This window comes from Nasonia vitripennis, chromosome 1 (genome assembly GCF_009193385.2).
Source record: "Nasonia vitripennis strain AsymCx chromosome 1, Nvit_psr_1.1, whole genome shotgun sequence".
Classification (NCBI taxonomy): domain Eukaryota; kingdom Metazoa; phylum Arthropoda; class Insecta; order Hymenoptera; family Pteromalidae; genus Nasonia; species Nasonia vitripennis.
Genome location: NC_045757.1, coordinates 22693165 through 22720191, shown reverse-complemented (window position 1 = coordinate 22720191; position 27027 = coordinate 22693165). Strand labels below are relative to the sequence as shown.

The 27027-nt window shown below is 42.8% G+C and overlaps 3 protein-coding genes and 1 non-coding gene across 10 annotated transcripts in view; 3 read left to right on the top strand and 1 right to left on the bottom strand.

Moving 5' to 3' along the window:
• Nucleotides 1-12737, top strand: part of LOC100114257 (kielin/chordin-like protein) — a 32419-nt gene extending 19682 nt beyond the window's left edge. Inside the window, exons 2-12 of one of the 4 annotated variants that reach the window (XM_031930474.1) lie at nucleotides 5832-6009; nucleotides 6954-7039; nucleotides 7166-7265; nucleotides 7848-8024; nucleotides 8099-8281; nucleotides 9736-10184; nucleotides 10292-10451; nucleotides 10539-11103; nucleotides 11203-11784; nucleotides 11871-12100; nucleotides 12527-12737. In XM_031930474.1, the coding sequence (XP_031786334.1) occupies nucleotides 5841-6009; nucleotides 6954-7039; nucleotides 7166-7265; nucleotides 7848-8024; nucleotides 8099-8281; nucleotides 9736-10184; nucleotides 10292-10451; nucleotides 10539-11103; nucleotides 11203-11425 (2112 nt within the window). In that variant the 5' untranslated portion in view covers nucleotides 5832-5840 and the 3' untranslated portion in view covers nucleotides 11426-11784; nucleotides 11871-12100; nucleotides 12527-12737. Of the gene's footprint in view, nucleotides 1-5831; nucleotides 6010-6953; nucleotides 7040-7165; nucleotides 7266-7341; nucleotides 7445-7847; nucleotides 8025-8098; nucleotides 8282-9735; nucleotides 10185-10291; nucleotides 10452-10538; nucleotides 11104-11202; nucleotides 12101-12526 lie in introns of those variants that run through there. The other 3 variants (XM_008215665.3, XM_016989100.2, XM_016989101.3) reach the window with 3 other exon arrangements.
• On the bottom strand, nucleotides 616-4186 carry LOC100114320 (insulin-like growth factor-binding protein complex acid labile subunit). 3 transcript variants are annotated; one of them, XM_031930510.2, is made up of 3 exons: nucleotides 3907-4186; nucleotides 1776-2673; nucleotides 616-1285 (listed from the first exon to the last, which is right to left on the bottom strand). In XM_031930510.2, the coding sequence occupies exons 1-2, from the start codon at nucleotides 4019-4021 to the stop codon at nucleotides 1817-1819; spliced, it is 972 nt and encodes a 323-aa protein (XP_031786370.1). In that variant the 5' UTR covers nucleotides 4022-4186; the 3' UTR covers nucleotides 616-1285; nucleotides 1776-1816. The 3 variants fall into 3 exon arrangements, with proteins under 3 accessions (XP_031786370.1, XP_031786368.1, XP_031786367.1); XM_031930508.2 differs by having other exon boundaries at nucleotides 1787-3064; nucleotides 3907-3981; XM_031930507.2 differs by having other exon boundaries at nucleotides 1776-3064; nucleotides 3907-3978.
• TRNAV-UAC lies at nucleotides 5335-5407 on the top strand. The gene has a single exon. It is a non-coding gene; the product is annotated as a tRNA-Val (tRNA).
• A 1846-nt stretch (nucleotides 12738-14583) lies between the features above and the next one.
• On the top strand, nucleotides 14584-25861 carry LOC100114216 (tailless). 2 transcript variants are annotated; one of them, XM_031930495.1, is made up of 7 exons: nucleotides 14584-16706; nucleotides 23524-23722; nucleotides 23808-23923; nucleotides 24357-24599; nucleotides 24771-24929; nucleotides 25026-25192; nucleotides 25440-25861. In XM_031930495.1, exons 2-7 carry the CDS (start codon nucleotides 23601-23603, stop codon nucleotides 25701-25703), a joined length of 1071 nt encoding a protein of 356 aa, XP_031786355.1. In that variant the 5' UTR covers nucleotides 14584-16706; nucleotides 23524-23600; the 3' UTR covers nucleotides 25704-25861. The 2 variants fall into 2 exon arrangements, with proteins under 2 accessions (XP_031786355.1, XP_031786351.1); XM_031930491.1 differs by having other exon boundaries at nucleotides 23524-23731.
• Nucleotides 25862-27027: the final 1166 nt, after the last annotated feature.

Below are 27027 nucleotides of genomic sequence, written 5' to 3'. Positions count from 1 at the left end.
GCGGCGCGGCGTAGGCATAATAATATTCTTGAATAGAAATTCCTGCGCGGTAGGGGAATTCTCGCGACGGTGCGTTCGCTTTAATGCACGCGCTCGATTTGTTAAAGTGGCCTCGTGGGCGTACGAGTGCTTCTTTGAAACGCTCCTTGGGGTGGTATCCGTGCAGTGTGCGAGCCCTTCGTGATGTAGAGGACGCGGCGTAAAGACTGCGCGAATTTAGGAGTCTTCGCAGCTCGTTGCCCCATTCATTTGATGTTATATCTATTTGTGATCTCGATAGACTATTCAATGACGTGTGCTACACTCGTGAAAAAAGTCTATAAAACGTGTACCCGTAGCGTATTGATTGAGCCTCTGAAGGTACATATACTTCCGATAAATAAGGCCATTCAAACTTTTTATCTGCCCTTTGTACATTGAATCAAACTTTTCTTACGTACTTGGCATACTCGTGTGGTCGACAATGATGCTATGCGCAGCTCGTATAGTATACCTCTACAAAGGAAATTCGATTTTCATCTCGAAGTTAGTTTTGGAGCACGATTCAAGGTTTCAAAGCGCGAGTCGAGAACTAAAAATTCTTATCGCAAAGTGATGAAATTAATAAATAACGTGTTATTTTTTCATTCTTCAGAAAATCGCTTTATTTACGGCTACGTGAATAGGTTCTTACAATTTACGACGAAGGCATAGTGTGTATCGCGAGCATTAACTGTGAGATACGAATCTCCCTTCATACGGCTGCATGAACAGAGTTCTAAATACACATCGTTGGTATCGAGTAAGTCCTCGAGATATTTATGCGCTTATTACTATACAATTGCCGGCGGCTGTGATTCGAATCGAAACCGCGAAACGCGATGCGGGTTACAATTAAAAAGTGCCACTGAACTGCAGCTGCGTGCTTTTCGAGGGGCCAACTTGCACTGCATCGGGATTTCGCAAACCTGCTCCAGTCGAGAAGCCGTATCGACGCGCTCGGCTCGAGATCGCGCGTCTGATTTCTTCTTCGGTATCGCTCGCGCTCGGGGCGGCCATGCAGAAAGATTCCAGCGCCGGCTCGAGGAAGAAGAAGCCAGCCACTACTTGTCAAGCTCGGTATTGAGCGAGCAATTCCGGTACATGCCGCCTCGGGCGACCTCGACGCTGAAGGCGCCGTTACGCGGGTAGTAGGTGGTCGGGACCGTGTGGACCGTCGGCGAGAACCAGCCGTAATCCATGGAAGTGCTGCGGTAGCAGGGATGTGGATTCGAGCCCTCGTGCTGCCGATAGCCCTTCAGCAACTCTGCGAAACCAAGCAGGATTAGCATTTTAATCCAAAACGGATTTTTTGTGCAATCTATACGATAAGGCACGAGGATTATATTATATAGCTTTTTTTATAGCTTATGTTGCTTATAGTAATATTTATGGGGAAAAGAAAACTGCACACGACTTACAATACTTTTGCATAGAGCTACATTTTTACTGGTGTTTCTCGGTCGCGGGATTCTTAGCAGTTAATTATACTGGGGGGAAAGAATTGCTGAAGAAGCGCATGCAAATGAGCTTTCGGGTTTGTTTTGCGGGGAAAGCGAGCAGTGGCCTATGCAGAACACTGCGGTTGTATAAGCACCCTGTACATTTCGCACGCTTTTGTAATAGGATTAGCGACTTGTTGAATGAGGCTTAATTCGAATAAAGCTCTCGGTAAAGAACAGATAACGCGTTCAATCCTGCTTCATTATTAAGCCGTTGCGTTCGAGTAAATAATCATGCAAGATGTATCCACCAACCTCTATCTCACCGATACGGACAGCACGAAATGATTATCGCGTCAATGTCGCCGTTCCACGATCCTCTGACACTCGTAGGGCAGCTGATACTCTCGACTAGTGCACCGAAATCTACCACTCGCTCCCTTGAAGCTCCTCAGTAAGGCCCCATTAATGTTCAATCCTGGATCGACGCTTACGTTCGCGAAGACATGAAAAGCCGCCATATCGACGGATTCGAGGCTGTTGCTGTTCAAGTAGAGCTTCTTCAGTCCACTCAGTCCCTTGAAGTCCGGAGCTCTCAAAGCCGCCAATTGGTTTCCGTTGAGCCAGAGTTTTTCCAAGCTGCCCAGAAATCTGAAGGCTTCGCTCGGCAGATGCGATATTCGATTCGACCCCAAGTCCAGTTCGCTCAGTTCGGCAAGACCCTGGAAGACTTCCGGCACGAAAGTGGATATGCGATTCCTGGACAAGTAGAGCAAGTCCAGATGCCTCGGTCCCTCGAAAGCTCCGGCGGGAATGTCGGTGATGTTGTTGGCGTCGAGTGCCAGCGTCTCGAGGTGCCTCAATCCGCGGAATATGCCCCTCTTCAGAGCGATACTGTTGTTGGTCGCGTAGAGCTCGTGCAGACCGGCCAGGCCCCTCCAGACGCCGGGCTGGAAGGTCAGCAGTTTATTGCCGTCCAGAAGAAGAGTCTCCAAACTGGACAGCCTCGCGAAAGCCCCGTCCTCGATGTGGGAGATGCGGTTGTCTTTGAGGTCGAGGTAGGTCAGCTGATCGAGCGAGCGGAAGAAGTGCCTCGCGAGATTGGTCAGCCGGTTGTCGCGTAAATACAGAGCCGAGGAATTGGCCACGTCGACGAAGGCCACCTCCGAGATCCAGTCGAGGCGCAGATCCTCCAAGTGGAGCTCGATGTCGTCTATGGTTTGCACGGCGATGGCGTCGTCAAAGGCGACGTTCAGCAGCCGAGCACCGGAGAGGCACAGGTAGAGATTGTTGTAGACGCGACAGTCGATCGTCTCGGCGCGAGAATGCGGGACGAGCGAATGGAGCTCGAGAAACAGGAGCAGCAGCAGGTACATAATAAAAAGCTTTTACGCGCGAGAGCTTGCGGAGAGAAACGGCGCGGATAGCCGATGCAGAGCGTATCGCGCTCTCGAGAGATCGAACAACCGCACAGAGACGAACTGAAGAGCTTTGTTCGCTGTTTTTTGACGCTGCTCTTCTACTATATCTCTCCTCCTCCTCCTCTCGCTGTACGTGCTAGACCGCGCCGATAAAGGCCGACGTGACGCGCGCGGATGACGAGTCTGAGAGAGAAAAACCTCAATTGGTCGATTGTTGCGGCAGTCGACGTTATACCAATGTTGCAGTCCATCGGCGTGCATGCAATAAGTGGAAATATTTCCCCTCGAGAGATGTATCAGTAAACTGCAGTGGATTCAAATTTACCGATGATTATTGCAAGGATGTGAAAAATCTGCTTCACTATATCTGCTGAATTCTAAACCAAATCAGGCGCGTATTCAACGACCAGCGGACAACGTGCACCGCGGACCAGTTGCTGTCTGATAAGGAAATTTAAAAGCGTCCTCGGTTTGCTATAATTAGACAGAGAGGCGAGAACGGAGCAGGCGGATAAGCCGTAAGCGAGCGCGCGAGGGCATTGCACGTTAAATACGCTGACTTGGTGCCGACTCGACTCGTGTGCACAGATAGTCGGCCGCGACTTGTAATTAATGACTGCGCTCTAGCTCAAACTGGCTTAGAAGGAAGATTAGAGAGCGCTGGGATTGATTGGACTGCTATCAATTAGTTCCGCTTGAAGTCGAGAATCGGCGCTGATCTGTACACACTTGCGTGTACTAGCTGTGTTGTTATGTCCTTCGGAGACAAGTGCGCAAATAGCTGGTGACAAATACCGATGCACTTGCTGGCTCGGGAGAAGTCACTGGCTGCGGTCGAATCTGCGACTAAACTATGCGTACTATTTTATTTTTCAAAACAGCATTAGAAGATATTCAAGCGTTACAAATTTGTGCGGAAGCAGGTGCTAAGTTTTCTTACACTCATCTACATCATTATTTTTCGACAACCAAACTAACATCACTAGCGGGCAATATATAACTAACTGTTTAATGAAAATACTCACTCGGGTACATGAAGCGCTCAGGAATGTTGAACGTTCGATAAACTTCATCGGTCCGAGGTCCTGGCGGCTCGGAGCACTCGCAATCCGCCTGCTGGACGGCTCTGGCCTCAGTCATCTTCCTCCGAGAGCATAATTGCGCCCCTGATAACCGACAAGGGAAACGCCGCGGAAATAAAAAGAGAAGCGGACCGGAAAATCGCGAAACGTTCTAGCTGACAATGCCGGATAGCTTGGCCGACCGTGAAAGTTGTTGCGTCGTTATGACAACGGCAGCGACGGCGCCACGCGTCACACGTGCGCCTGTATTTTGGTCATTGATCGGCCAATCGTGCGGGAGGAGACACCCTCTTCCTCTTCCTCGAAGATAAGCCGGGAAAAAATATTGAATTATTCAAATGACGCGATGTTAGGCTATTAGTGCGTTATCTGCAATATCGAGATGCTCGATAAACCGTCGGTAAGGTGCGATTTTCTGATACGTTAGTCGAATTCTGCACGAGTCACTGTACATAGCAGCATTATTGAAACGTATATTCGTATACATTTCGGGCGTATTTTATCACAAGTTTTAGAGATAATAGATTTTTTAAATTAGGTCAAATATGTGAATTTTTTCTAATGTATAACTCGTGAGTTTAAAGAACGAGGTTGGCTGTATATAGATCGTACTGATGAAAACAAGCTCCATTGAGACGAGTGTAATAGAATTCGATATGGGAGATCGAGAGGTCAGAGATTAAAAAAAAACAATGAATATCGTAGTCAATGACCGCAAATATGAATTTAAAATGTATAGATACAAAGTATGTTGTGATAACGTACTGGCAATTTGCCTGCAGTTCACTCAATGCAGTATTGACTTTATGTATATATATATAAGCCATACTCCTTTTTAGATAGAATCGTACGTTTATTTTAATTTGGTTCGGTATAGAAACGTTAAAATATATTACAGCTGAAATCCCACCTACTTTCGTGCTTGTTACCTACAAATCACTGAGTTCTAGCGGTTGCGCCATCTCTCCTCAGATTGCGCAAGTGCTCAAGCAGAGTATGCTGGTAATTTTATACAGCGAGCGAGGAATCTATATTGTATTTGTTTTTTTTAAATACAAAGACATTTGATGTTGATAACATCTGCATTATTTCCCATACATCAACGAAAAAATATTCATAAAAGATTCATCAGTGATCGGTATGAAGATTTCTAACTTATCAATAGATATTAAGAACACAACAAGTATTATATCAAATCGAGAATGTATTAAAAACTCAAACGAATGTGCGGGCAAACATAATATTCTATTTTCAACGGTAATTTGTACTTTCGCGAAATGTTATTCAATGGCCATTGCCGGTAAGTCATAGAAATTAGTAGAAATCTGTTTTTCCAACGCAGATAGTATACTTAGGAAACTTCGACCAGGTGGTTCCGTGGTGTAGCGGTTATCACGTCTGCTTTACACGCAGAAGGTCGCCGGTTCGATCCCGGCCGGAATCACATTTTTTGTTTTCAATAACAACTTAAAAGGTTTTGTACATCAAATGCTGGATCATTCAAGTAGTATGCTGCGATTGATGATATAACAGTAGAAATCTTCGTTTCAAGATATACATTATACATCTATGATGATATGTAATTTTTTGCAACTAATTTTTAGTTTGTTCAGCCTTGCAAAGTTTAAAATCACGCAATACTGCCTGAATAAACGTGTTTAAGTAAACGAGTTTATAAACCTTGCTGAGATAGGACATTCTCGAACGCCCTAGCGAGATAGGACGTTCTTGAACGCTCTGGTGAGATTGCTTCTCTCAAGCATCTATATGCTCTTCATTTATCTAAATTTCAAAATACATTATACATTAATGTGCCTAAGTCAACAGCTAAAATGTTATATATGTATTTATGTATTTATATGTTTTAGTTTTATTTCATGCGCTATCTTCTACTCCACCAAGAAATACAAGTAATTCGGAAAACAGACACAAGCAATATGGAGACATTTGGGTCATTGTTTCCAACTGGCCTGAATTTTGCAGTGGGTTTAATTGTTTTCTTCAATGTGGCGCATCAGAATAGTGTTGTTATTGCACAGCTATCAGGTAAGGAAGCAGACTTAGGGAGGGGGAGCATTATTGCACTCTTTTTAATTGTCTTAGATCAAATTTTATACACATATTTTATCACATATTTCTTAAAGTTTGCATGTATATTTTGAATGTTTAAAATTCTATTTTTTAAATCAAAGAAATGATATGATTGAAAAAAATAATGTTCAGTTTTTTATACAGGAACATAATTAAAGTTATACCAGGTTAAAATACATGCAAAATCAATATTGACAAAATGTGGTCTATATAATTACGTGCACTTGAAGTCTTCAATTATTTTCTTTTTCGATTTAGTGTAACCATACATCGTTTTTTAATTGTTTGAGGTATATACGTACCGTAAAATTATGATAACTCTTTGTAAATTGACCAAGTTGCAAACTCAAAAAGTTTTGAAAAAGACCTCAAAAATCATACCAGCGCCTATCTAAAAAAATTACATGACAAAAATAATTTCTCATTAATTCTCAAGAAAAAGTAATTTCAATCTAAGCATATAGCTGTGAGATAAAAGTCTGCTTTTTGTAAAATAATTCTTTTATAATCAGAAAAAATTTGCTTGGGTTTCTATTTGTGATTTTGCTGACTTTTTTTGCATAAAAGATGATTCGTATAGGTTTTAGGCGAGTTAGATTAGCTGTAAAATAATCATATAACCCAAGTAGTATTTTCTTAATGCTACAGTAAGATTAGTATTTCTTCAAGTAAATGTGTCAGTGTGAGCATATTACAACTATATAAATATTATTTTATTTGGAGGCCAGTTATGCATTCTTTTACGGGACATAATTTGGCAAGAGTAAAATAGTCCAATTTTATTTATACCTATAACTATTATACCCTATTCTTATCTATGATTTGTTTGTACTTACATGTTTTGTTTTTGGTAAAAACTGTTAATTTTATAAAATGCGATTTGACACTTTCATTTACAGGCAGCCTAGAGACATGTGATGCTGAAGGCGAATCTATCATCAGTCCTCAAATAGCCAATATGAAATGTTTCAACTGTACCTGTAAGGTATCCTTTGTTTTGAACCTAAACCAGATCCTCTAATTTAAACTCCTCTCGACATGTGCCCGCACCATCATTCAATCTATGATCTAGAGATGTATTTGATTACTTTTTCAAATGTTTTTGTTCCAGAGTGGCATGGTTGAATGTGTCAAAAAAAATTGTCCCAAAATTGAAGGTTGTTATAGGCTTCAAGAATTACAAACCGACGAATGTTGCCAAAAATGCAAAGGTAAAAATATAGGGGAGATGCGCCCAGTACGGATACCCTTAGCTATTCTGGGAGTAACTTTTAAATGACGCAATGAAAATTCAAATCCGCAATATCTACGTGTCTTCTAGTCAATTTTCTGCAAGCAAAACAATTGGCGCAAGTCAAAGCTCTTCATTAAAAAAGTTATCTGCATAAATGTAAAACGTTAATTTTACAAGTAATCAAAAAGTTGCGCCCAGTATGGATAATTCTAGCTGTTTCGGTTGTAGCTATTCACTTACTCTTAACAAAAATAAAAAAATTTTTAAGTATATTTGTTTCTAAAATAGCCTATAAAATGTTACAATTTTCAATTCTAGTGTAAAATAACTTTTGACAGGTTTGAACTCAACCATTTACTTATTTTCTCTACAACTTTTGCTGCGATTTTTAAAATACCGATCCTGAAGTGCATTCAATAGACCACAATTATACACGAAATAACTGTTACTGGAAGCTAGAAACATAAAATTATAGATACTGGGCGCATCTTCCCTATATACTATAATATAATATTAATGGAACAACCATTTTATAAATAATTAAATGAATAAATTAAAGGTTGCATGAAAAATGGTTTGTACTATGAGTCGGGCACCGAGTGGACTGAGCCGAACAGACCATGTAGATCATTGACGTGTATTGCAGGCGTTATCACCGAATCATCTATTCGTTGTTACACTCCTTGCTCAGACCCAGTGCCACCTGCGCTCGGACAATGTTGTCCTACATGTCCAAGTAAATTCATCGTTATATTAATTTTAATAACTCTAGGATAAAAAGAAAATGAAATATGAACTTCTTATTTTTAGACTGCCGTTTCAAGGGGAAAATAATAACTAAAGAAACAAGTGTTATGCCCAAACATGATCCCTGTATTCTCTGTGACTGTACTTCTGGCAAACTGAAATGTGTGAAAAAGACATGTCCAGTTCTTAATTGTCCGGAATCGAAAATCTTTCACAGCTTTGAAGGCTGTTGTCCGCAATGTCAAGGTATTTTTTCAGTTCACATGCGCATTATTTATCTTAACCGCTGACGCTCGTATACTTCGTGCTCACTATCTAACGTTTGCATTAGATATCTACTTAAAAAACCTTTTTTGAGGATTTGCCCTTTGTTAAAGCGTTTCAAAAAAATATTTGTCACGGTAAAAAGTTGTGTTTTGAAAATATAATAGTATCTTGTGTAGCAAGGGCGTAAAGTGGGCTTTTTTAGGCCGAGTGTGGATTTTGCAGTACGAGCCGCAGACGAGTACTGCAAAATCCACGAGGCCAAAAAGCCCACTTAGCCCTTGGTGCACACCATATTTTATGTAACGCGCGGATGTATTTTCGCATTTTTTCGTACGTGTTAAGAGGGACTGATGTGACTATTTTTTGACACGGCAACCGTGCTCTTGTCTTGTTCAAACATTATATAAAAGACAAATTCGTTTTTTTTTTTTTTTGTAAATAAATAATTGATTTTAACAGTACCGAATTTATAATGAGAAAAAAAAATGAAATAAAGTATTACGTAAAGGGTTTTAATGAAAAAAATAAGAAATTTCGACAATGTTAATTTATATTTAGTTATAAATTATATATTGTTCAAGAACATAACAGTTTGTACATTTTTTATTTAATAATAAATAATGCAAATTTATCAAAATCAACTTTTTTTTTTAAATTACAAAAAAAAATTTTTGCGGTCAATAAAGACTTTTTAGCGGGCAGTAAAGGCCATTATTGCCCCCTGTTTGAATATGTGGGCAATAAAGGTATTTATTGCCCGCTAAAATAACTTTTTTGCCCGCCGGTCAAAAAAGAGTCACTTTAGTCCCTATTAATAGGTACGAAAAACGCGAAAATCGTTCGCGTGTTACATAAACTACTTTTATATTTGACCTTTCCATGTAAAACGTAAAGCCGCAAAGTTCTATGGTAAATAATTGGATTTTTAGCTGTAAAATATCGATTTTAGGCTGTAAACTTAAGTTATAAACATTTTCATTATATTATGTCAAAAGGAAAAAGTTGTATTTTTCAAAGATCTACAACTTTTCCACTTAACTTTTTTTTGTAGAATGCTTAGGATTCGAGTTAGAGCCAAAAAACCGTTTTTTCTTAACCACAAGGTGGTGAGGGGAGTTTGCACACAAATTTTTAGCCTGATTGATAAAAGTCTCTTAGAGATAATCGTGTAACACCAAAATTTTTATTCAAAAATACACGCACAAATCGAACAAATTGTGCCCACGGTTTGAAAATACGTAGAGGATCAGGATAAAAAAAAATTAGTTTTTGGTTTGGGCGAGAGGAGACTCCTCCTAAACTTTTAGCCCGATCGGTCGAAAATTGCGTGACATATCGCATCTCACACATTTTTCGCTGACAAAACTAAGGCACTTCCGTACCGCGGTCGTGCCTAAAAACGACTGTTATTACTCGCTCTTGTCGTCAAAAAGGTACCGGTACGTACTTGGACCCGCCCAAAGGAGCCTGCTTGCTGGGTCTGAAGTTACATCAATCTGGAACGCAATTTACTGTGGACGATTGCACGCACTGCAGCTGTGAAAATTCAACAGCATTTTGCCAAAGAGAAAGCTGTCCTATATTGAGTTGCAAACGAGAGCAGCAGAAAACTTGGCCGGGTCAGTGTTGTCCCCAATGCATAGGTAGCGACAATGGGTTCAACATAGAAATAGATAATAAAACTCAAGAACTCGACGATCAAAGTTATCAAAATCATAAAACAGAAATAGACGAAACAGGGAATAACACTGAAGAAGTCGATGATCAAAGTCATAAAACCAAAACGGATGAAGCATGGGATAAACCTGAAGAAGTCGACAATCAGAGTTATCAAAATCATAAGATAGAAAAGACTTGCGTACACGATGGCACAATATATAAGGTTAGCACATTGCTATTATTTACTAAAATAAAAATAAAGTTTATATTACTCAATTAGTTAACGCGTTTTTTTTTAAATCTGCATGTATGATATTTGTTTCGGCGAAGGATGGCGAAACCTGGAATACAGAAACGTGTGAGACTTGTACATGTAAAAATGGAAGAATCAATTGTTCAGCACTAACGTGTCCAGCTATTCGGTGTCCGCAAAATTCAATTTTAGTAATACCAGAGGGAGAGTGTTGTCCGATATGTGAGGAGCGGGAAAGTAAGTGAATAAATAAGAAAAATTAGATTTCATATGAATGTTAGAGATTATTAGAAATAATTCGAAACTGTTCGATCTTATTTGAAGGCAAGGGCGTTTGCACAGTGTTTGGTGGCTCGCACGTTCGCACATTTGATGGAAAGCTGTATGCTTTCATAGGTTCATGCAAATATCAATTAGCCAGTGATTGCGACAGCGGGACGTTCAATATTCGACTTAAAAATACCGTGGTAGGCAATGACGTTTCGATAAAGAGAGTATCGTTGAGACTGGGCAAAACAAAAGTTGATCTTCAGCAAAACAAAAACACCAAAGTAAACGATCAAGTTGTGGATGTGCCATATCGACAAAAAGACAAATTAGAATTAAAAGAGGTCGATGATACTATTGTCGTAACATCAAAAATCGGAGTAAAGATTTTGTGGAACTACGTTGGATTCGTTGAAGTCAGTATACCGAAGAGTTATCAAAAAAAAGTTTGTGGCTTGTGCGGCGACTTTAACGCTATAGCCGAAAATGATTTAACTACGCGAGAAGGTATTTTGGTTGACGATCCTGCTATTTTTGCGCAATCATGGACCTCAGGAGAGGAAGTTTGTTTGGACACTAGAAAATATGGAATAAGAGGCTGCAATCCACGTAAGGATCAAAGGTGTGTCTTAAATATACTATTCTAAGTTGGAAATACATTTTTCCTTAATATTGTAGTACCTATCAAATAATTACTAAGACACACTTTTTATAATTGTAGGTTGTGTAGTTATATCAAAGGATCAGCATTTGAAAAATGTTTGAAAAAGGTCAACGTAACATCTTACTATGAAAAATGTTTAAAAGACATGTGCGAGTGTCCGCCTGATGATCTGCAATGCCACTGTGAATCCTTTTACAGTTATGTTCGCGATTGTGAAAGACTAGGAATACTGCTTCCAAAGTGGCGAAAATCTGTTGGATGCGTTTCAGATGAGCCCTAGCGGTTGCTGCTGTCGATGATGTTAGGCGCATCGTCTGCAAGAAACGCTGCGACCCAAGAGTTCCCACGAGTTCCGGCTGTAATAAAGAATTACGCTTACAACCAAACTTGATTATTTTTTGTAGATCAGAGCGAAATGAGTTCGTTGAAGGTCACGTTCGTCGTATACAGCCTTGTCTTACTGGTTTGGGTCGTATGTGAGATATTCTTCTTCCATTTAATATGGAGCACAATCGAAACGAAAAAGCCTCATTTAATTGGGAATACAGCTACTGCTCATCGATGTCGACGCGGGGGCTGCACGACGAGCTATTCTCATGAGCTTTGTGCTACTGCTATTCAAGTGACAGCTCGCTCAAGGTATTCTTGTTTTTGTCAAGCATAATATATGATTGTCATCACGATAAGCAAGTGCAAACTTATTTGTTTTTGTCATACAACATGAGTACTTAGAGGGCTAAAGAGTGACAGCCGACTAAGAATCAAGTTTGCAGCGGCTTTTGAGCTCCAGCTGTGAATTCTAGCACAGACTCTAGCACAGCAAGAATTATGCCTTGGTAAAAATTGATCTAATAGTGTAGGTTTGCGAAATCCAAGCATACTCGCAGTTATCCTCAGACGTGATGAACCCTCAGCTACGTCGGCAGTGAGGTGACCAGTCGAACCAGCTACACTGGTAACGTATCATTATATTAAAAACTTACTTAGATGACCTTTTTCTCACATTCGGCACATTGTTAACAAAGCAGCTAAAACTCCATCCTATCCCACCAGGCTATCCAAAGACTTTAAAAATCCATATACTTTTATTATCTTACATTTATCTTTCGTTAACCTATATCTAGAACCCTCACTATGATATCTACCCCAAGACAATCGAAAGGATTCAGCATGGATTTATTCTCTCTCTCTCTCTCTCTCTCTCTCTCTCTCTCTCTCTCTCTCTCTCTCTCAATTTGAGATTGAGTATGGATATCGACAAATATCCAGAAACACAATCGCACCAAAATAATTATGTAAATGCAATCTACCTACAGACGAATAGCAATATCAGCACAACAATATTTTCACTTTGATTAAATGATTTTTTTTCGTTTTCCAGATACTGGCTGGAATGGAAATTATCATAAAATGTTAACACCAAAGTAGCAATTCATCTTCGTATACTCCTTACTTGTTAAACAAAAACACTTATGATATATTAATTTAGCATACAGTAACCGTGAAACCGATCCTGCCTGGGATAAAGAATATACAAAAGTAATACAATTTCATTGACTTTTATTTGAGGTAAAATAAACAATTATATACAATTGATTTTTACTTTTTATCCTTGATGACGATGAAGCAATTTAAAATATAAGGCTCAAAAGTAATTGCGTAGAAGTATATTCTTCATCTTTATAGCCAAAATAATACATTACGATACTAGTGTCATAAGTCGTACTTTATCGCCGTGCCATGAAGATTGACTTATGACGTGTGTATCGTACGATATTTTATAGCACTGACTAGCATAAATCCGCTGTCACGCCTATCCGTGGCATCAGCAGTCCCTTTTTGCACCGTGAGGTTAGCGCCCGAGCGTAGCGAGGGTGATATGCACGGTGCAATAAAAGACTACTTGTGCCACGGATAGGCGTGACATCAATCCGCATCTATGTCACGCCTATATCCGTGGCATAAATAGTCGATTATTGCACCGTGCTGATCTAACTGCACGGTGAAAAATGAACTGTTTAGGCCACGGATCGGCGTGACACCGGATTTATGCTAGTCAGTGCTATAAAGTAGCGTACGATACTCGTGGCATAAATAGTCCGATACGGCACGACGTTTAGCTCCCTCGCTACGCTACATATACACGTCGTGCCGTAACGGACTATTTATGCCACTTGTATCGTGATATACTATTTTTTTCATAAAGAGATGATAGTATCTTTAACATTGATTCATTAGGTTGATAATGTTTTCATTTCTAAAATTTCAATGGATACTACATAAACTAATAAAGTAGATTCAACACAAATAATCGCTGCCGAAAATTTCGTATTTCACACCTGGTCTTATTTAAAAAACAGTATTTTAATCAACCATTACTCGTAAATACTCCGAAATCAAGTAATATTAATGGTTTCGAAGTATTTACGAGTAACGGTTAATTCAAATACTGTTTTTTAAATAAGACCAGGTATGAAATACGAAATTTTCGATACTCCAAAACAATATCATACATTTTTGTGAATGAGAGATATGCTAGTACTATCGATCCCGAATAATTTATTAGTTTTATAAACAACAAGCTTAATAACTTAATTAAACAAAAATTGCCAAAAAGGTACAAAATATGCTTTGCTTCTCACGTCTACTGTTAATTTGCACACTTTCCGCTATTTTCAAGATTTATTGGAAAGACTTTCTAGGTAGCGGAAATCTGTCTGATGCGTTAAACGTGGGTAATATTGTATCTAAAGAAAACGAAGTTGGAAATGTTAAAAGCAATGACGGTATGCATTTTTTGCGTACTTTTAAAAATCTCATTTATTTATAGAATATTTTTCACGTGGTTTATTTATATTTTATATGTAAATGCACGTTTTTAAAATTACTAGTACATTTTTTGTCGGCGTCTATATCTATCTATCGCATGTTAACTTGAATTCGATTTTTGTACTAGTTTCTTTGTGTATTATAATTGTTGTTTATTTGCATTGATAGCATTAGTTTTGTGTATTTTTATATGAAAAAAGATCGGCGAAAATCATACTAATTTTCAAGGTATGCATCTAAAATCATATTAGTTTTTATACCGAATGTTCCTCGCATGCCATTGTTTAGTACCGATTGGAAGGACTACCTAATATTAGGCTCATTGTTGTGATAATACATAGTAAAGAGATGGTTGGACGAATTTGTAACTTGTCAAATCAGTTGTCGCCACAACAAACTGAACCTTGATTGTGTATCTTGAAAACAAATTGAACAGTAAAAATATATTGTGTGCAACGATTGATGAACCAATAAAAAGAATGTATATGGCATCAATTATGAGGCATAAATCGGGTGAATTATTCCCAGCCCCTGAATAGTGATAACACTCGACATCAAATAAACATTTCTTTTCATACTCCTGCGCATTCTCGTCGGTAGCTTCAACCTCGGTGGCGCAAAGGGATATATACCCGAGAAAATCAATTTCTCGTCGCCGAGGGTGTCCCTGATCGTCGACTACTGGCTGCGAGTGAGCGCGCCAAGGAGGGTGTTCACGAGATAAAAGGTTTCCTTGTTTAACAAAATAGCGTCGCCGAGCCATTAGCCCGACCGCTCGAGACACTTCAGCCGGATTCTCCTACGCTCTCTATAAGTATCTCGCAGCTCTTGAGAGAACCGCGCGCGATCCGCAGAACCACCGCACGATGGATTATATACGTTCCCGGCCTTTTTCCCACCGTTTCTCACAGTGCGGCACTCGGAACTTTTCCCCGTCACAAGATTGCATGTTTCTCAATAGGCACTTTTGCGATTTTCCGCAAAATCTGCAAGACTTACGCGGTCGAAACGGCATTTCTGTTTTTAATTTTAAAACTCGATGTTGCAAGATACTTTTCTCGTATTTTAGTGAGTACTGTTTTCATACATTAGCTGGCCAAACGAAAAAAGTCGATTTTTTGTGCACTCGCATACAGCGGCTCTATTCTCTGCTTTTCGAGCACATTCTTCAATTTCGCCAACGGGACATCTACAGGCAAGCAAATGAGAAAACGGCTTTCAAAGAAAGTTTATGATTGCACTTTAAAGCCTGAATTACTGCAAAACAAAACAATGCCATTCAATTTTCGTTAAGAGAAGCTTCCAGCCTGTAAAACAGTATATTGCGTACCAAGAGAATAAAGTGAGCTTTTTTAGACCGAGAGTGGAGCCCATATTTTTTGTAACACAAGTATGGATTTCCGAGTTTTTTTACTTATTATTGACTGTGAGACTGATATAACTTTTTTCAGATGCGGCAACAATATTGAAACAAGTTACTTTAATCCCGCTTATAATAGGCCAAAAAACGCGAAATTCCTGTTTGTGCTACAAAAATAATATAAGTATATATTGTTATGTCAGGCGCAAAATCTGAGAACCGGATTTCTGTATTTATCTACTTATGCGTATCCTGTCATTTTGAAGAAAATTTTACAAATTTTGGAAAGGGCCTCTGTCTTCAAAAACTCAACATAAAATACCTTGTGCTAATTTCGTTTTTTACCCAATAATTTTTCATCGAGCATATTGTAAAGCTTGTCGTCGCATTTGCATCGCACTGAAGCTGTATTCTTCACATAAGTACAGCGCTTTTAGAATGAAAAGTTTTTTTTTTCGGTTTTATCAATACGCTGCTTGTGGATATCTTGAACTTAAGTATTAGCGGTGAAATTATGAAATTAGCAAGGAATGCGATTGTCATTCAATATCAAAGCGAGTTATCGTAAAAACAAAAGGCTATCCATGATGGATAGTTGAATAGAGTGGTGGACATAGTTTTTATATACAAATATAATCATACATCAGGTATTGATTAGATTAGAGAAGCTCCGATAAAAAAATTGATTGACCGCTCGTACAGCGGAGGTAAAAAAGTCAAGCTTAGCAACAAATTGATAGTGCTCTGCCGCGAGAGCAGGCGTCAGCGGGCGACCCCGAGTTGACTTTTGCGCCTCTGACCTCACCCTCTGACTTGGCTCCCGATCTATATACCTGGGCTCCGGCCCAGTCTGTATACCTATAGACGTAGGTTTATAGGATCTCCGTCGAGTGGCCTGAGAGCTGCACGACTGTGTGCGCGACGTATACCAATGGCACGAGCCAGCTCGAGTCGCGCGGCTCCGCCCAGCGACCAATTGGCGAGCCAGCCTCGGCACCGGGGACGGCCTCGGCTCTCTCGAGCCCGAGCCAACCCCTGCTCGACGCGAGCAACCCTTGCCTCGTGCCTGTGCGCAAAGGTTAAAAATCTCGCCCCGTGCACGGGAACCGCGAGCTTGACCGACCGAACGCCGCACTTGTTTTGCTCGTTTCGCGGGGCCTGGACGTGTGCGACCGATCAAGTGCTTAATTTTTCAGCTTTCAGCGAGCCCGGACTGTTCGCTTGCTCCGCAGCCTTGGCGTCTTTCTAGTCTTCGAGCTCTTTGGATCTATACATCATATCGGTGCTGCTTCTTTGTTCGTCTTGCGCTTTCGAATATGTCTGGAATCAAGCTCAGAATACTGTACGATCTTTGGGCCGTCGAAAAATAGAGGTAAGTGCAGATTCGAATAAACTCGGATGTAAATTTGATTATTTTTCTGATGCATTTCAAACCAATCCAGTCAAATGTGTACAATTTTCCGATATATTTTATCATGTAAAGATGTTGGAAAAATGCACATATCGAAAAAAATCACAAAACAATTTTTACCATAGTTTGCTTAAATAACAAATAATCACGTGAACTTAATCACCAGTAGTGATCCTTGTATATTTGCATTGATATACTGATGTCCATTAACTCGATGTCGTATTGTATTCTTGTCGGACTTGACGAATTCCATAACTTTCATACATTTCATAACAAAATAATCCTTCATAGTTTGTGAACCACATTTCCAGAAACCCAATACAAATTTTGACATTTTCCGAGCCTGATGTATGAAATTTATCATAGAGTATTTGAAATGGGCATTGTTGTTTATTTCATAATCGTGTCAAAAGTTATTATTTAAGCTGATGTATGTCTGAGAAATTTTTCTGCAACCTTTAGCTTTTTCACGAGTCAATCAGCATAAAATTGTTAGAACCCGTAAATTTGACTTTGGTTGCAATCTAACTATCGCACTGAACAGCATATAGTATCGGGGACACATTTACACTATAAGCATACAAATATTAAAGGAATGAATTTCTCAAAAATTCGCGTCAATTGAATAGCTAAAATAGAGATCGTATTATAATGGGAGACAATTTTTGCGAATTGTAAAATAAAAATTTTAAGTTTTACGCAAGTAACTTCTTAAATTTGGATTTGACTTGCATTTGAAGATTTCTACCATAAAAAATGATAATAAATGAAACACATGAAATAAATAATATATCATATTCTTACATTTGGAAAATGCAACGTCTTAATAATTCGTTTTAATAACGTTTTAAATTTTTCGATCGATGGTATCATTTGTAACGGTAGAGGTTATCGCGAGTTTGCGGGAATGTTTTTGATCATAACGGCGACTTTCATTCCCATAGATCAGCGCAAGTTTGAGCAGTTTTAAGTTTTGCACTTTAAACACGTGTTTACGTTTATCGGTAAGAGACGTATTTTGATAATATTTGATGCATGAACTGTCGTAAAAATGAGAAATGCCAGCAGTGATACTACTATAATTAATGTATCAAAACTTTGCCTTGTGCCAAATGTATGATCAGAGCTCAGAAAAATCAGAATTTATTTAAATACAATTTTGATTGTTTTATTCTTACACCTAGAAAAATCTGGTTTCTGTGAAAGGCTGAAAAATTTCCGAGTTTGAAACAGCTATCAATTTACGGTAGACATGACAAAGAACAGGAAATTAGCCTTAACCGTATCGTAATGGTCAAATCACTGTAGGGTGTCGGTGTCCACGTGCCAGATTCAACTTGTTTCGTATCCTTTACGCACGCCACGCAACCATGCCACCAGCTGTAATCGAAAAAGTATATATAATCCTGGCCGGTAAATTTAATTTTACAACACTCAAAATGTAAGAAAATTTAACGAATCGCAACAATCCACAAACGTTTTTTTCACTGTAGTTACAGTATTCAATTCTAAAAATTAGGTCTGAACACAATCATTTCTGTTGTCGAATATTTCTTAACTATTCATAGCCAAAGAACTTTGATTTTTCAAATGGACTCTGAAGTTCTTTGGTCATTATATTACATCCAGGAGGAGTCAGAGTCTAAAAAAGTTTAATGTAGCTTCGCAAGTATATTAGATATATTATTTAGCTATAGCAGCTATACTGAGGCTGGATAAAAGGCAGTTTTAACGTAGATGATATGTCGCTCTGTATGCTCTGCTGGCTCGAGTATGTTGGCGAGGGAAATAGCAAAGCGTTTATGTACGCTATCTAATCATCACTGGTCAAGACACAGTGAAAGTCGAGTTTAAAAGGAAGGGTATCCTATCCAAATAGCCGATCGTGTCATACGTTTTTTATTTATCGAATTTTCCATATACCTGCAACATAATTCCAACAAATGCCAGCTATTATCGCACCTTCCGAAGATACACACACGTGGCTCGTATCGCATCGCTGATTTCTCGCACGTGCGGCCTATACGACGTCAAGCTCAGCACCGACTGATGCATCCAGGCGGTGTATCATATACCTGCGCTTAGCGTCGGATCTTACGTGGCGCGTGTCGCGGTCACGTTTCGTTAAGCCCTGTGCCCACAGAGAGAGAGAGAGAGAGAGAGAGAGAGAGAGAGAGAGAGAGGGCAGCGAAAAGGGGACGCGGGACGCCGAGATAATGCACCTGCGAGCTAAGCTCGCCGCGAGGCTTTTCCGCCGGGCGCGCCCGTAATTGCCGCTTACGAGCGCGCGCGGGCCACTTTTATTTTATCGCGCTCGCGGCGCGCATATGTAAAAACATATGTCACGCTTCACGCTTCTCCTCAGTTGATACCCGCTGACTTTGCTCAGGCACACACGCGCGAGATACCCTCCGTCCGCGGCTCGTGCGTGCTGACTTTACGCGCGACGCTTACCTTATTGACATGACGCCCCCCGCGCTGTGCTGCGGGATTTGCACCTGTGCGGGCGGTCGCGTGTAATTAAATCTAATTAGGTTCCGCGGAAGGGGTTGCGCGTTTTTTTCGATTTCCAATTTCCATTCTGGCACATTATCCACACGAACTATTACGGGCTCTCATTTCGATTGTTTATATCGCCGAATTATCTAATCTACTGCTGCCGCATATCCTTCTCGTAGCATCGACGAGAGCCGCGCTCCGGTCCTGCATTGAGCGCGATATTCGATTAGCGCATAATCGGCTGTATGATAAGCGCAATTTGCCGCAACTCCAAGATGCACGAAACAATCTCCAAGCGCGGCCCGACGCGGTCCACTTGATGTCCGATGGCGAGTCACACGCAAAGATCATCGATTCCCGTCATTCGCTATGCATACACCGATACATGGCAACATATCAGCCGTAGCAGCTAGCCGGTCATGCATAAACCAGCGGCCGCGACTTGCCACGCGAGACGGCAAAAGAATGCGCGCGGGGGCGGCCAACTTATGCGGCGGAGCATGATGCACGCGGTCACGCAATCAGAGGCGGCTTGCGTGCGTCGCCGCCGCGGAGGACACAATTATGTGTACGTGATACTTACTACTAGTGTAAATCGAACGCACGCGCGTTGTGCGCGTAAAAGCCGACCAAAGCGCTGTTTCCGCCGCCGCGCTTATGTATCCCGTACGTTCGGCCTGTTATTTTCCGTAAACATATGCTACGCCGATTTTTCGGACTTGATACAAAGTTGGAGGGGTCGTGCGTATCGGCTAGCGCTCTATCTTTGACAGATTCATTCGTCACACATTCAGACTTGTTTCTTGATATCACTCTATTCGTCATTATTATTATTATTATTATACAGTAATAGCTCGTGTAGTTTTGTTGCGATCGACTTTTTAGTACAGAAGGACATTTTCAGGTTCAACTTGCCCCGACTTATCTTTTCTGGTGCACATATACTCATAAAAGACTTGGAACAGTAATTCAACCAAGCGTTTCTCGTTTTTTTTTCGGACGTCTAGACTTCTCGCGTTTGTCGCTTTGTCACAGACGTACGCGCATGGCGAGCTTGTCGTTACGCTTATCAAGTCCAAATCAATAATTAAAAGCAACGAATTTGGAAATAAATATTCAGTGTACAGAGTATCGCGGGCCGTAATTTGTCACCGTAGCTGCAGAGACCAAAATTAGCTTCGTTGGATGATTCATCACGAAAAGGCTATAGTCTCGGTGGTACTTCTATTCCATATACGTGACAAGTGAAACGAGTTGCAAATCATTACAGCCTTGCCGCGTACGAAACCGAAACTTCGAGCTACTTCTTTTCGCATCAATCCCGCAACTGCTCGACAGCGTGAATTCCAGCTCGAGAACGCAAAGTGCATAACGCGCTCGCCTCTATTATGCGCGCGGATGGAAATATGCGAAGCGCCATTCGATCGATCAGCCTTTTCCTCGGCGAAAAGGCGCACGTGTGACGTGACGATGAAAAAAATTTACATACTGCATTTTTTACGCGACACACCTTGCCTCGTCAAAACTATCGGAAAGTCATCGGATCGACATTAGTCGCGCTGAGAGAGAGAGAGGAGCCCTTCCTCGAAACAGCCTGTCCTGATCGATGCGATACGATCTGCGTCGCCTCGAATTTTCACGCTTGTACGGGGGCGCTCGCGTATAATTAAGCTTGTTACGATTATCGCGATCGTCGTTATTTCGCCCTCGTTTTTATATCACTCTCTCAACTGTTGATTGCGCTCTCTAGAAGGCAATCCGAATAATCTGAAGTCTTGCAGAATTATCGACGGTTGTAACAAGTTTTGGAAAAACACGAAAAAACCGAAATGCTCTCTCTCTCTCTCTCTCTCTCTCTCGGTTTCTCCTAGGCCTGTGCGCGGGCGCATGAATAAAATATGTCAACAAGTCGAGTCGCGAATACGAGCGCGCGCAGGGGGCAGTGTTGACTCGGCGCGCGCGGATGCGGTGGCGGGCGACATATGTACGCCGTCACGCGCCGGCAAACAGGGTTAAGTAATACGGGTCCTCGTAATTGCACATCGAACGATAATAACCGGTTGGCTGCCCCTCTCTCGACTCGACTGGCTTTCGGTGTCCGCGCGCAAGCGCTGCACACGTGAGTCAACAGTAACGAGCGCTTCCGGAATCACTGCCACTTTGCAATCGTTATCGACGTATTAGGGACTATCAAACATTTAGGGGCGGCCCCGCTCTGTCTCCGGGTTCGGAAAGGACAGAGTCATTGTTTTAGAGTAGATGCGCCGGGTAAACAGAATGAATGGAATTATCTGGCGAGATGGGTCGCGAGTGTACCTTTGTGTGTCAGATGGCCTTTGGGCAGGCCGACCGATATCAATTTTCCTGTATGCGGACACGTGCGCTTTCGAGGCAGATTTCTCAGCCGCCTCCGCGATTTTCGACGCGATCTCTCGGCACGCTTGACGTCGAGTCTGCAGAAGGAAAGCGCTCGAATATAGCTCGTCGCCTAATGCATCGTCGTATATGTACTTACATAAGCGGCGGCTCGAGCGTCGCGAGCAAAAATATTATGACAAGTTGCGGCCGCGCCCCGGGGGAGCCAGAGCAGCCCGAGCAGCCCCTCTACAGCCCCTCTACACTCGCGCTCTCTATTACACGCGTACTGATGCAGCTTTTCCCTCCAATAAGCAGTACTTTGAGACCTTTTCTTAGAGCACCTATTTTATAATCTGTCTGTTTATTTATTGACGATAAAGAAGAGTATGTCGTTATATGAGTTATCTTAGCGTCGAGTATTTGGGCTTCGCGTCTTCCTGGCTTCCCGGAAGAACCACCCAAGTCCATTCTTCGCATTTCCGCAAAAACGAGTGAACTTTGAGTGGGGCGGTTATTCCGGTTATTATAATAGAGTTCCCCGGCGCATACTTCACTTTCTTTGACTTGAATTCATTTTAGGAACCGCGCATGCACTGTAAAAGTCGAAAAAATCCAATGCTCCTTCTCCGGAGCCGCAGAATCTCTAAATTGTTTTAGTACCCGATTTTCTGACCTATTCAAATTTGTCTCGTATGCGTAAAAGTAAAAAAATCGCACGACCGTCGGGTCCCAGCGAGGCCTTCCTTCTCTACTTAAGAGGATGTCGTCGCTAAAGCTTCGCAGAACCGCCACCGGCCACGGGGTACTTTGCATTGCCAAACTTGTAGAAAAAAGTTTATTTCGACAATTATTTGCGATAGAAAAACAGTATTTTTAGCCCCGAGATCCCCTCCTAGCACTCGGCCACTCGAGTTTTCGCTTCGAAAAGCCGCGTACACTTGGCTGTAGACGCGCTGCGGCTAGCCTCCTTAGCCCCTCGCATCAGTCCGCGCAGTCGATCGCCGGACTATAATAGGCGAGGAAGCGCGCCGAGAAGGAGGCGAGCGATAGGCTGGCCAAGAAGCCAGCCAGCCGGGCTGTCGATTCGTGCGGTCTGCTCGAGCCGCCGCCTCTGCATTATTCAGAGCCGCGATTGTACTAAGACGTCCGCAGCGCGGGTGCTGCTCGCGGAGGGCTCGCGGTTTCGAGAAGCCGAGCGGGGCAAGCCGTAGGCGAGAAACGCGCTCGCGATGCGGACACCCGAGAGCTGCTTAAACATTCAGGCGCTTCGAGGGGGAGGCTCGCTCCGGCTTGTGAAATCTTCACCTTTTCTCTACTGCCTACTGGAGAACTATACGAAATTCGAGCGGCTATTTTCTACGCTCACGTGTAACACGATAAAAGATCTCGTTACATAGCAAAAAGCGCGCTGCACATCGGAAGAGAGAGAGAGAGAGAGAGAAAGAGAGCAATGTGTAGCGACCCTCGCAGTCGCGCGAACCTCCTCATTACCTCATGCAGTATGCAGCAGCGCGCGAAATAATGGCAGAGCTCGCGCGAACCCGTCCGGCGCATTCGTAGAACAGCCCCGAGCGCGCGACTTTTCCGCGTCCATATCGCGACAAAGGCGTTTTGCCCTGTTTATATACCATTTCGTTTCGGAGATCGCATACGCCTCATTAGGATTGTCTTTCGAATTTGGTCTCTACATGCTTTTTGAAATTTACCACGCAACTGTACATCGAATCGTTTACGAGCGCGCCTTCAAAATGGCGCCTGATTACTAGTTAGCGAGTTATCGACGCTGTCGGCGCAGCCAACTGTTCTACCCTCGAGTATTAGACGTTTGGCGCGCGAGGAAAAGTCGCGGTCAGTGACAATACAAAGAAACCCGCTGTTTTTGAACTGATAAGTAAAAGTATTTGCAACTTTTAATTTGCAGCTGTTACGAGCGGAGGATCTGGCGCTCTCAAAGTTGTTCAAAACGTCGATATAGTCGCAGGTAGCCAGGAATAAATAATGGAGGACAGCGGTCGAGGAGAGGCCTTGTGTAAAGTATGCGGCGACAAGGCTTCCGGAAAGCACTACGGGGTGCCGAGTTGCGACGGTTGCCGCGGATTTTTTAAACGCTCGATCCGCAGGTACGCGAGGTAACTATCACCGGCTCCTCGATTATTCGAGCTGTCAACGGCTAATTCGATTGTTCACCCATTATTTCCGTTACAGAAACCTGGATTACGTCTGCAAGGAGAACAGCCAGTGCGTCGTGGACGTGTCGCGTCGGAATCAGTGCCAAGCTTGCCGGTTCAGAAAGTGCTTGCAGGTCAACATGAAGCGAGACGGTGAGTATTGTAAAAACAGTTGAAGCGGACGAGGAATTCGAATCGACAAAGGGGCCCCGGGATCCCCGGGATGACAGCATGAATTATAGAGCGGCGTGGCGCCGAGAGCAAACACTCGGCGGAAAAGTGGAGCGCCATCCTGAAAGTAAGACGTCCGGATGAAATTTGAGGATCGCGCGCGTAGACGGGTCTTTCTTCTCTCGCGCGGCGCAGTGCATCATCGCGCCCCCGCCGCGGAGCCCCGATGTGTCAGCGACAGCGCGGCAGCGGAGCTTCTGCAAACACGGGGTCGGGCAGAAAGCAAACACTTGATTGCGCATCGAGATATCAATTAGCGCCCCCGCTCGGGAGTGCCAGTGCGTGTGCAAGTGGCTTGTTTGCGCGCACGGTTCGATCGGTTCTAACGGAAGGTCGACGATTTCGGTCATTGCAGCGGTGCAGCACGAGCGAGCGCCCCGCAGCGCGACAACCTCGATGGCGGCGATGACGACGATGACGACGATGGCGACGATGGCGGCGGCCTCGAGGAAGCCGCCCGCGGCGACGGCTCTCTACCCGCCGGCCTCGCAGCACATCTACCAGAGCACGACGGCCGCCGGAGGGCCCTATCACCCGCTGCTCTACCCGACGTTCTTCTCCTTCAAGCCCGCCGTGCCTGCCTTCCCGCCGGCCGTTGGTGAGATTTTTCCTTTCGACGTTCCTCGCTCATTTCTAAGGCCGTGAAAAGTTGAACAAAATTGAAATTCCAGAGAAAGAGTCTGCTCTCCTCCCGCGCGAGTTAATATAACTAATTTGGATACATCGATCGGCCGCGCGTACATGTGAAATTGTCAAAAAATGTTCGCAGACACGCGCGACTTACTCCGCCTGACAACAGCTGGGCACTTCATGCCCCGACCCGCGCCCGAGCCCCTGGAGCCCCTGTCGACTTCGGCCGGGAAGGAAGACGAGGTGACGAGTTCCGAAGAGGCTGCCGCCGCCAACGATCGGCTGCAGTACAAAAAGGGTGAGGACGCCTCCTGTGCACTTTTCACCTCCTCCTAATCGGGTGGCCTATCAAATTAGTGCAATTTCATGAACCGCAATTCTCCCCTACTTTCAGAGGAGCACGTGTCGACTCGGCTGCTGACGCCCCTGATTTGCGCCTCGGTATCCGACGGCCAGGCGGCAAACTTCTCCCTTCTGCCCGCGGAGAACGTTTACGAGTTCGCGGCGAAGCTCCTGTTCCTCGCAGTCAAGTGGCCCAGGAGTATTTCTTCCTTTTTACAGGTATGCGCGCCCACGATCTCGCAATCTCGCGCGGGATACCGCGTTCCCATTATCTTTCAACGATAAGTGCGCGCAAGCTATTTTATAATCAGCCTGATGCTCTTGAATTATGTACGGAAGCCGCGAGTATTAGCCGCTTTAACCAGGATTAAACGATCAATGCAGCATTCGAAAAGGAGTCGACTGATCGCCGTTGAATTTTACGGGATTTTAATTTTCGTCGCTGAAATTCGATTGGCGATTACAGCTCTCCTACAGAGACCAGGCCATACTCCTCGAGGAATCCTGGTGCGAGCTTTTCGTCCTGACAGCGGCGCAATGGAACTTTCCGGTCGAGGAGTCGCAACTGATACCGGCCCACCTGTCGCCGGACAGGAAGCAAATCCTCAGCGACGAGGCGAGGCGTCTGCGCGAGCTGCTGGCCAGGTGCGCCATCTTGAGAATCGACCACTCGGAATACGCCTGCCTCAAAGCCATCGTTCTTTTCAAAGGCGGTGAGTGCTTAAGCTGACTGATTATTCCTTCCTTTTGAGACACTAGGAACAGTAGTCGTTGCAGCCATAAACGACCTCTTCGTTTTTGGGACGGTACGGGCCTGGACAGCTTGCTTGGGGACAGCACAACGGCCCGAGCCTGTACCACTTGTCGTTCTGAAAGCCAATTCGGATACTTCGTCTAACTAGAGTTGGGCGGTTAAATTTATTGCTTGAAAACTCATTCAAACTCGCAGTAATTGTACGCACGCCTTGCACGGCGAAACTTCGTCCGGGAATGGGATTGAGCGCATCCGTCGCTGCTAGCTTCCTGTTGGAAGTGAGCAAGGTGTCCCCTACCGAGCAATACGTAATCAACGGCCTCTTTGCCGGGAACATCCAACTCGGCCTGCATTCCGCTGGACTCTGCTCGAACACGCAAACTTGCGATTCGCCTCTGAGCTTTCGAGAGCCAGAACACGTCTGCTTTGCTCGCCTGTGCGATAACCGAAAATTGCATCTTGTAGAAACGCGTAGAAACTGTACGTGTTTGTGAAATTTTGCTTACAAATCTTCCATCCTTTCCAAAAGACATTGTATGCGACTGAGCTCGTGGCCAGGACTAGCGACTTCGTTGGAAAAGCCCCAGTTGCCGATAGCTTCGGCGACTCCGGTGCCGTTCCCCCGCGAATATTCGAGTGTGCACGGTGGACACGCAGACATTTTTACTGCTTTCAGTTTCAAATTTTGCTTTGCTGATTTATCACTGACAATTTGCTTCGCCAACTTTCCGATCAAAAGGTTAATGTTGGACTAGATGAGAAGCGCCATGCAATTTATCGGTTGCTTGTTTTTTTTTTTTTTTTTTATTTTCAGTAAACCCGATAGATCTGAACGAAGCTTCAGAGCGTTGGCGTTTTTTTATTTATTTTTTTTTTATTTGTGCAGTATTTTATTAAAGTATATTATATAAAACGACTAAAAGAAGTTCTTACGCAGAGCGCTTATAGAAGTATGGAAGTATGCCGTGCAACCTCTGCCTTTTAAGTGTCAAAGATTTTGATTTCGCGTATGTGCTCAAAAATAGTTACCGCAATAACTCCCTTATAAAAAAAACCTATTGATTAAAATAAAGAGCGTTTTAAAAAATTTGTTCTTATAGCATTAAAATAATTAAAAAAAAATTTTTTGATTACCTTTCAACACATATGTATGTTTCATTGAAATATTACAGATTCATAAAGTATGACCTAACGAAAAACTGATTAAATTTTGAAACCGATTGACTATAGTAAGGTGTATTTCTTCCTCAATTCTTCTTAAACATTAAAAATGTCATATTTGGCCCAAAAATGGTTACCA